An 8,844-nucleotide genomic window follows, 5' to 3' on the forward strand; every position below is an offset into this window, starting at 1 on the left:
AGTATTGAGGGAAAGGGGAGCTTATTAGGCTTTGTCTCCAATTTCAAGTTATTAATTATCATGAAGTAAGGATACAGTAGAACAAATAGTTTAATTGAGGAAAGGCAAGTAATAAATTGTGTTTGGACATTTTGAGTAGTAAGTACACATGAAACATCTGGTGGAATTATCATGCAGGCATTTTAATTTTACGCTTCTGAAGCCCAGAAAAGAACAAGTCCTCACCCTATCATAGTGGCTAAATTCTTTTTTTTTTTTTTTTTTTTTTTTTTTTTAGATTTTCTTTTTAAGCAATCCCCATACCTAGCATGGGGCTCAAACAGCCCCGAGATCAAGAGTTGCATACTCCACTGACCAAGCCAGCCAGACGTCCCTAGCTAAATTCTTTACTTAAGGCGGGCTCACTATATAAAATGTGTAGAGTGAAAAAAGAAAAAAAAAAAAGAATATGTGGAGTGAAAAATGAGCCCAAAACAACTTCTCCCATGTAAGGAATAGATAAAGAAGAACACTCATGAAAGGGCAGTTTTCACTTTATTTCAGAAACCTTAAAATTATTACTCCTATAAAGCAAAATAAGATGCATCTTGCTTATCAGTTAAGTTTATATATTCTTTTTAATATTTCTGCCTATGATTTAATAAGCTCATTAATGTTTATGGGGAAGTTCCCCTTCCCCCTGAAGTACTGTGGTTGATCTTGATCATTTTCCATAATACTTAACAGATGTCTTAACATTCATATTTATTAATCACCAGTTTTTTCATTATTTTTATACATGTATCGTTAGAAAAACTTGGCAGAGGCTAGAAAGTAAAAAGAATCTGCTTTTAACTTGTAACAAACAAAAGTAATCCATGTTATTATTCCTTATAAACATTGGTTATACAGTAATCTGAATAGAGAGGTGTCTGTTGCTTGCTTAAACATACGAATTTAAACACTTAGGTGGTTAACTTTTTAAGATAAATATGCTGTATCTTTGTGCATAAAGCCTTTTTAAGATTCACCTTTAGAATAGAGTCCCAAAAATCACAGATTTACTGTCCAAAAATTGGGATTATGTGGTCCCAGGATTATTGTAAATTTTTTGTTCTTATGTTTTAAATATTACCATTGTTTCACTTCATAAAATTTCTTGCAGGACTGGAGAAAATTGAACAACTTCAAAATCATGAAAATGAAGACATCTACAAATTGGCCTATGAGATCATTGATCAGTTCTTCTCTTCAGATGATGTATTTAATAATTTTATGGTTTTATTAGTTTTATGTACAAACATAAGTCTAGAAATAATATAAGCTAGGACATACACTTTTTTGGAATGTAATTAAAATAATGTCACTTTCAGAAATAATATTTTAAAGTCCCTCAGGGCATTAAAAAGTACTGGTTCTAAGGGCAAAAAAAGGATTAAGAATTTTTTTTTTCCTTTTTACGGATTTATTGCCATTAGTAGTTAAAAATAGAATGAGGATTTTTTATTTCACAGGAATGCTGAAGGTCTTTGCTTGTAAAATAGCTTTTGTTTTTTAAATCTCACTATTGGAAGTTCGTAGTTTTTGACCACCTTCCTCCACTTTTCTCTGCTCTTACCCTTTACCCATGGTAACCACAAGTTTGATCTTTCCTATGAGCTTTTTTATTAGGATTCCACATATAAGTTAGGTCAAACAGTATTTGTCTTTCTGTCTGACAAATTTATTTAACTTAGCATTAAATGTTCTCAGTGTTTATACATGTTGCAAATGGCAGGGTTTCCTTTTAGTCTGTAATATTCTACTGTGTATATATATCACATTTGCTTTATCCATTCATCTTTTGGTGCACATTTAGGTTATTTCCATGCCTTGGCTATTATAAATAATGCCACTGTGAACATAGGGTTAGAAATGTCTTTTTAAGTTAGTGTTTTCATTTCCTTTGAATATATTGTTAGAAGTGGAATTGCTGAATAATCATATGATAGTTCTGTTTTTAATTTTTTGGTGGAAATACTGTTTTCCATGGTGGCTGTACTAATTTACAGTCCCACTAACAATGCACAAGATTTCCCTTTTCTCTGTATCCATACCAGCATTTGTTAACTCTTGTCTTTTTAATGATGGCCGTTTTCACAGGTGTGAGGTAATACCTCATTGTGGTTTTAATTGGCATTGCCCTAATTACTAATGATATTGAGCATCTTTTCATGTACCTACTCACCTTTTGTATATCTTTTGGAGAAATGTCTGTTCAAGTCTTTTGCCCATTTTTTAATTGGGTGGTATTTTTTGCTGTTGAGTTATGATAAGAATTTTTCGACACTTGACAAATCAGGTTCTATTTTCCCTTGATGTCTTTATAGTTCTCAAATTGTATATTGTTAATAGCATAACGTATTTATAAGCAAAACAGTGATACTGGTATATTCTATAATAAATCCTTAATGACAATAGTTCATTTATATTTGAAGATACTGTCACCGTTATTTTTGTTAGATGACCAAAAATAAATTTGAAGGTACATAAAATGGAAACAGTAAATCATCAAGAAGGATAATTACATATGATGTAAGGTGTAGTATGCAAGAATATCTTCATATTGTCAGTATATGGTAGTTGAAATTAAAGTATTAACTTATTTTTAATGTTGCTCCTTTGGAAAAATAAATCTAAAAGCAGCTATTCCTTAGAAAATTATGATTAGATACAGCCACCAGTGGATTTTTGATAATTCTCATGTTTTCAAAAAATAATTCATATACCTCAAAACTTTTCCACATTATCAAAAAGTGGAATGTTACTAAGTATTTTCTTAAGTGTATATGATTTAAACATTAACTTGGCATACAGACAATACTAGAAAAGAAAATCTGTGGACTGTTTCCTTATAGATGATCAACCTAAGTCCTATTTAGAATATAATGCTAGTTAAATCAGTCAGAAATAAAATTCAGAAAAACATACTCTCTTAAGCTTTTATCACATGTTCTAAAGTTGGATTTTTTGGAAATCCTAATTTGCAGTTAGGTATACACAAGACATTACGATTTCTAATACCTTAACATGAAGTTCTCTGTTAATCTCTTAACACTGTGAAAAGAATAATTCAGATGATGAGCATATTTATAAGAACTATACTATAGGTCAGTGATTTTTGTGGTATTTCAAAAAACAACCTGTAGATATATCATACTCATTATAGCACAGCTATTATTTTACTGTTTTAAGCCCAGATGTCATTTGTCTCCAGTTGCTAGTAAAAAATTAACTAAAGATTACATTTACTCTCCCAAAGTGACAGCATTAAGTTTTTTAATGTCATCAACTTTTATCTATTTGCCCAGGTAAAAGGGATGTTAGAGTATCCTCTCAGTTTAAGGTGTAGGACCATCTCCAGTTTATTACTTATATTTCACTCTTTTGGAAGATACCTATCTTGCATATTCTCTTAAGTTTCCTCTCATTTTGGTGTCTTCCAAGAAAAAGCCTTCACGAGGTGTTTCTAAAGAGGTGGTAGGACAATGTTGGCTCTCATCATCTCTCTCATAGTTTCTTATGGAAATGAGACTATTTCTGTAATGTTATTTATGTAACCTTTAAAACTAATTATCACTTATTTTTTCTTTTTTCCTTTAGATTGATGAAGATCCTAGCCTTGTTCCAGAGGCAATACAAGGTGGAACATTTGGTTTCAATTCATCTGCCAATGTACCAACAGAAGGGTTCCAGTTTTAGAAAGATGTTGTGGAAGTTAGGTACAATGCAGCACTGAGATATATATATATATATACATATATATAAAAAGGTTTGATCCATCAAGCTTGGCTCATGGGATCTGCTGCTGCATTAAATCGGGAAAGAAAATGTGAAGATTTCATTTGGAATCACAGAAAATGCCCAAATGAGGTCAAGATGGCGAGTGGGTGCGAGTGAGAATGAGTGGCAAAATGTAACGAAAACTTTACATGAATGCTTATTTAGGTTGTTCAAAGTAAAAAGGGCTACAGGTCACAGATCTTCAGTGCCTGAGAAGGAACATTGACTTACTCTGTATCATTTGAGGGGAAAGTGCAGTACTGTCATCTTCAAGCCTTGTAAGCATAAAAGAGGATACGATGCCCATATAAGTCAAAGGAAACCGAGCCCAGGCCTTGCTATGAAGCAGTGTGTGAGTGGACAATGTTGAATGAATGTCTGGCTCAATGATAGGGAGTCAGGTTCATCTTTCAAATCTAGGGCTCTTCACTCATGAAGCAGACTCCTAGTCCTGGAGTGACTGTGTACGAGAGTATGGTTGTGGTGCTGTATGTGAACGCATGCAAGCTTGATTCGCCTTCAGGGGGCTGATAACAAACCTAGTAAATCATCAAAGTGAGATCATAAGTGTTAATGTACACTGGACATGAAAACAAAGACCGGTTTAGCAGCAGACATTGGTTTACTCTGCAGCCTGTGTTTTCTACTCCCCCTCTTCCCTTTACCCACCCCCCTCCTTTTTTTTTTTCTTTTTAGTTTTTATTTACTTTACCTAGTATGGCTTTTTAGTTGCTTTTCAAGTCAGAAAACTTTTCAGGAAGGTTTCCCTGTGCATTTGCACCAGATGAATGTTTGATGCTATGAAAAGCTTTCCATATCATCAAAACTAATTTGTGTAGATTTTTGCATGAAAAAAATCATAAATTTCCCTCAAAATAGACTGTGTTGCAGTACACAAGTTGCCATAATAGTATAAAACAGTAAAATGTGCTTTAAAGAGCCATCCTTTTCATTTTCAGAGATAACATAAAGATCTTTGCATGAGGTAAATCTACAGCATAGTTCATTTTTAGATTTTGTTGAGTCCTGTAAAGAAGAAGAAGAAAAAAGTTTCAGTTGTGGTAGAATACCGTGCTGTGTTTAAATGTTACTTGTTTTCAAACTTTGTTTTCTATGAAAATGATATGGAAACTTCTAAAATGGAATTTGGTGCATATGTACTGCTGAATAAAGACCGATGAAGAGGTTTGAGTAGATGTACAAATCAAGTAATGGTTTGAACACCTTTAATAATATGCCTAATCTGTTCAATTGTTTTAGAATCTTTTTATCTTAGATGTAGGCAGCCATGAACAATCTATTTTGAGCCACTTTAGGGAGAAAACTTTGTATTTTTAAAACTTGCATAAAAGTTATGCAAGTGGTTTTTATAAATTGGAATAATACCTCAGTTTTGAGGTTATGCACACTAAATTAAATGTGACATAAATTAATTTGTACAAAAAGAACTCTTTATAAGGTGGCTCATTGTAGGAAATCCTGTGCCTTCCCCTTTGAGCACAAGTGTTGCATGAACAACAGTTTGCTATAAGAAACATACCAGATTAGCCACCATTAGCATCTATATCTACTTTGTGTTTAAAATCAACTGGTAATTCTGAAACACTGTAGAATGGATAAAAATTATTTTGTGATCATAACTCTTTGTTGAACTAGAGTATTTTTGCAGCATTCCTTGTCATCAGAAACATGGTTAAAGTTTAAAACTAGAAGCAGCAGAAAACTAGCTTGTAAAATTTATCCAAGTAGAATGCAGGCTAGGCTGTCTTGGGGAAATAAACATTAAAACTTAAAGCAATGTTTTACATGGGGTGTGTGTGTGTGTGCTATTTGGATTTTAATATATATAAATACAAACGTAAAGTTAGAGTGTAAATCAATGGCTTATTTTAGATTTTCCTTAAGCGTTTGACTTAGAACCAACATAACAAGAAATTTCTTCAATTCTGTACTTTCAGTATAGACATACTAATATTCTAACTCACTGGATCTGTTCAGGTGACACTGTCTTTGGTTCTGGTTTCTCCCTGTCCAGCCCAACATTTTGACCTCTTTATTATTCTTCTAGCAAAGTGGACTGAGAGAGACTATTTGAACTATATTTTACATAGTACTATGACTTCAACACATGGCTATAAATGGCAGATTACACACAGAGCTTGTTTTTTTACGGAATGCTTAAATTAACAGAAGTTGACCATAACAGTTGTTTGTATAATCCATGTTTCTTAGTAAACAGATCTAGCTCAAAGTAAGGTTATTATGGGCTAAATGAGTCCATAAAATAGTTAATCCTATAATACATCCTAGTTGTGGATGATAATCAACATCTGTGAATACAAGGGCTACCTGATAGTCTAAATATTTCATTTCTACCTGTGGTCTCATACAGGACACTGATTTTGTAATAGAATGCTTGGAGGGATTTTTCGTTGTCTGAAATTTGTTTCAGCACAGTTAACAGTTCATCATAGTTAGCAGATTTAAACACAACTCTTTGTTTATTCTCCACTAATTAAGAAGCTTTATTCATTTTTAACATAGAACATTATTTGTGAGGAGGGGGAAAATGGAATAGTAAGTCTTTAATAAGCTTAGTGTTCCTGGCTTTTCATGTCTTTTCAGAGCATCAAGCCCTTCTCAAGTTGTATAAAAATGAGAATGTTCTATTACAAATGTGTGAGTAGCCCTAGTCTAAAATATATCTTTAAAGATATTTTTTCTTCTCTAATTTGTCTCATAATGGAATTAGTACTTTCCACATTACTTTGAACCAAAACCAGAACATTCCTATAAGTAAAACTATTGACTAATTATTAAAAATGGATCTGGAAGACTTTTTAACTTTGAGTTTAGGCTTACCTGGTGACTGCATTTCATAGGTTTTTTGTTTCTTAAGAGGTATCATTGCACTGCAAATTGATGGGCTTTATTGTAACATTAATTTGTGGAGTACCCTATTTGGATTCTCCATTACCTCAGTTCCCTCAAGAAAAAAAGAAATTGAGCTAAGCTCTGTAATTTAAGAAGTGATGTATCTTCTGTTGCTGTATAACAAATTACCACAAACTTATGGCTTAAACCAACATATATTTATTATTTGATAGTTGCCACAGGTTGGGAACCCAGGTGCAGTTTAGCTAGATCCAGTGCTCAAGGCCTCACAAGGCGTCAGTCAAGTTTCAGCCAGAGCCACAGCCTTTGAAGGTCAGGGTCCTCTTCGATGCTTGTATGGCAGAACCCGTTTCTGGCAGCTGTAGAATTCAAGGCAGCTTGCTGCTTCAAGGCTTGCAGGAGAATCTGATTTCAGAAAAGGCCCTAAACCTTTTTTGAGGACTCACCCGATTAAGTCAGGCTCACCCAGGATAATCTCCCTCTTGACCTCAAAGCCAGACTGATTGGTACCTTAATTACACCTGCAAAATCCCTTCCCCCTTGTCCTATACTGTAACCTATAATATCTATCATATTCACAGATCTTGCCCACACTTGGGGAAAGGGGATTATAAAGGGCATGTGCATCAGGGGATCTTGGGAGCCATCTTAGAGTTTTGTCTACCACAAAGGAGTATCGGTCTTTAGATCCCAGAGCAATTTAGAAGTGATCCTCTAGTATATTGCAAGTTTGTTTTTGGACAACCTATAAGAATTTAGTGCAAGCTCTGGACCAGCTTCCTCCCAAAATGCATAAGCATAACAGCTTTAGGGACTCAGGAGTCTGAATTTCTGAGTAGAAATGGTCTGTCATAATCCTCCCCTTTAAATGATTGCCAAGAGGTGACTTGTCCAGGGTCCCACAGAGTTTTGAAATTACTTGATTGATTTTTGAGTTTTCAAAATTAAATCATTTGTTGTAGAAATTAAGGTGGCGAGCTACAAATAGGCCAATTTAGCTTCAGTCAAAAGCAGTTACCAGTTAACTTTTGAGGTTTGGTGAATTATTTACTTCCTAAGTGTAAAAGTTCAGTTGTTGACTATTTTGAAGGTCATGATATCTGGTAAATTTTTGTACCTTTTTACTTCTTGATTATTTTATTCCTTGGCAAAATTCATTAAATGTCAGCTAGTAATTTAATATGACTTGGAAAGAAAAATTTGCCCAGACATCCATTCCCATACTCCGAAATAGCAAATCCATGCCTAACTTGATGTTTTGAACATTTGAAGGAGAAAATTATTTTCTTTTTAATAAATAAGCACACTGGGTTTCCTGGCTGGCATAGTTGGTGGACCATATCACTCTTGATCTTGGGGTCATGAGTTCAAGCCCCACCTCAGGAGTGGAGATTACTTATAAATAAATGAGGGATGTCTGGGTGGCTCAGTCAGTTGGGTCATGATCCCTGGGTCCTGGGATTGAGTCCTGACTCGGGCCTTTTGCTCAGCGGGAGCCTGCTGCTCCAAATCTGCCTGCTGCTCCCTCTTGTGCTCTCTCTTTCTCTCTGACAAGTAGGTAAAATCCTTTAAAAATAAATAACCCATACTTTAAAAGTTCATCTACAAACCTTTAAGAAAATAAGCACATTAAAGTATGTTTTTAAAAACAGAAGTAGGGTAATAAAAGTTACACTAGATCCCTTTAAGCAAAATCAGGGTGCACATTGACAGCCTTATAATCCAAATTCCTAAATTAAAGGGAGACTTTAAAAATGAAGATCTGTCAAGTCTGTGTTAACAGTGTGACCAGAAGCAAATGGGCTGAGTACAGTGTCGAATTGCATATTAGCACAGCAGCAACGTACAAGGAAGATAGATTTACTATTTTTCCCTAAGACTTAACCTAGCAGTTCCATTAGTTTTTAATACTCCCTTTAAATGCAGGCCCTTTAGGTGGCAAATTTGGTTCAGAATATCCATCTTAAATTGTACTGTTTATAAATACGACAGCTGGTAACTTATGAATAAGGGCAGCTGAAAGATTGTTTCCGATCTACCTCTTACCAGAAGACTACTTTATCATTGCTTATATTTTTGTGTCGGTTTCTGCCTTTACAGATTTTGTATCTTGCAGCTCTAAATACGCTGCTTACGCCAGGTTACTTA

The 8,844-nt window shown here is 34.2% G+C and overlaps 1 protein-coding gene across 3 annotated transcripts in view; it reads left to right on the forward strand.

The window, feature by feature from the left end:
* The window catches only part of LOC111150421 (karyopherin subunit alpha 4), a 56,308-nt gene extending 50,709 nt beyond the window's left edge, over positions 1-5,599 (forward strand). For all 3 annotated transcript variants that reach the window (XM_022507861.1, XM_022507871.1, XM_022507881.1), the window contains exons 16-17: positions 1,145-1,239; positions 3,622-5,599. In XM_022507861.1, the coding sequence (XP_022363569.1) occupies positions 1,145-1,239; positions 3,622-3,720 (194 nt within the window). In that variant the 3' untranslated portion in view covers positions 3,721-5,599. The remainder of the gene's footprint in view (positions 1-1,144; positions 1,240-3,621) is intronic.
* The last annotated feature ends 3,245 nt before the right edge of the window (positions 5,600-8,844 follow it).

The sequence above is a fragment of the Enhydra lutris genome, unplaced genomic scaffold (assembly GCF_002288905.1).
Source record: "Enhydra lutris kenyoni isolate GAN:26980312 unplaced genomic scaffold, ASM228890v2 scaffoldscaffold2, whole genome shotgun sequence".
Taxonomy (NCBI): domain Eukaryota; kingdom Metazoa; phylum Chordata; class Mammalia; order Carnivora; family Mustelidae; genus Enhydra; species Enhydra lutris.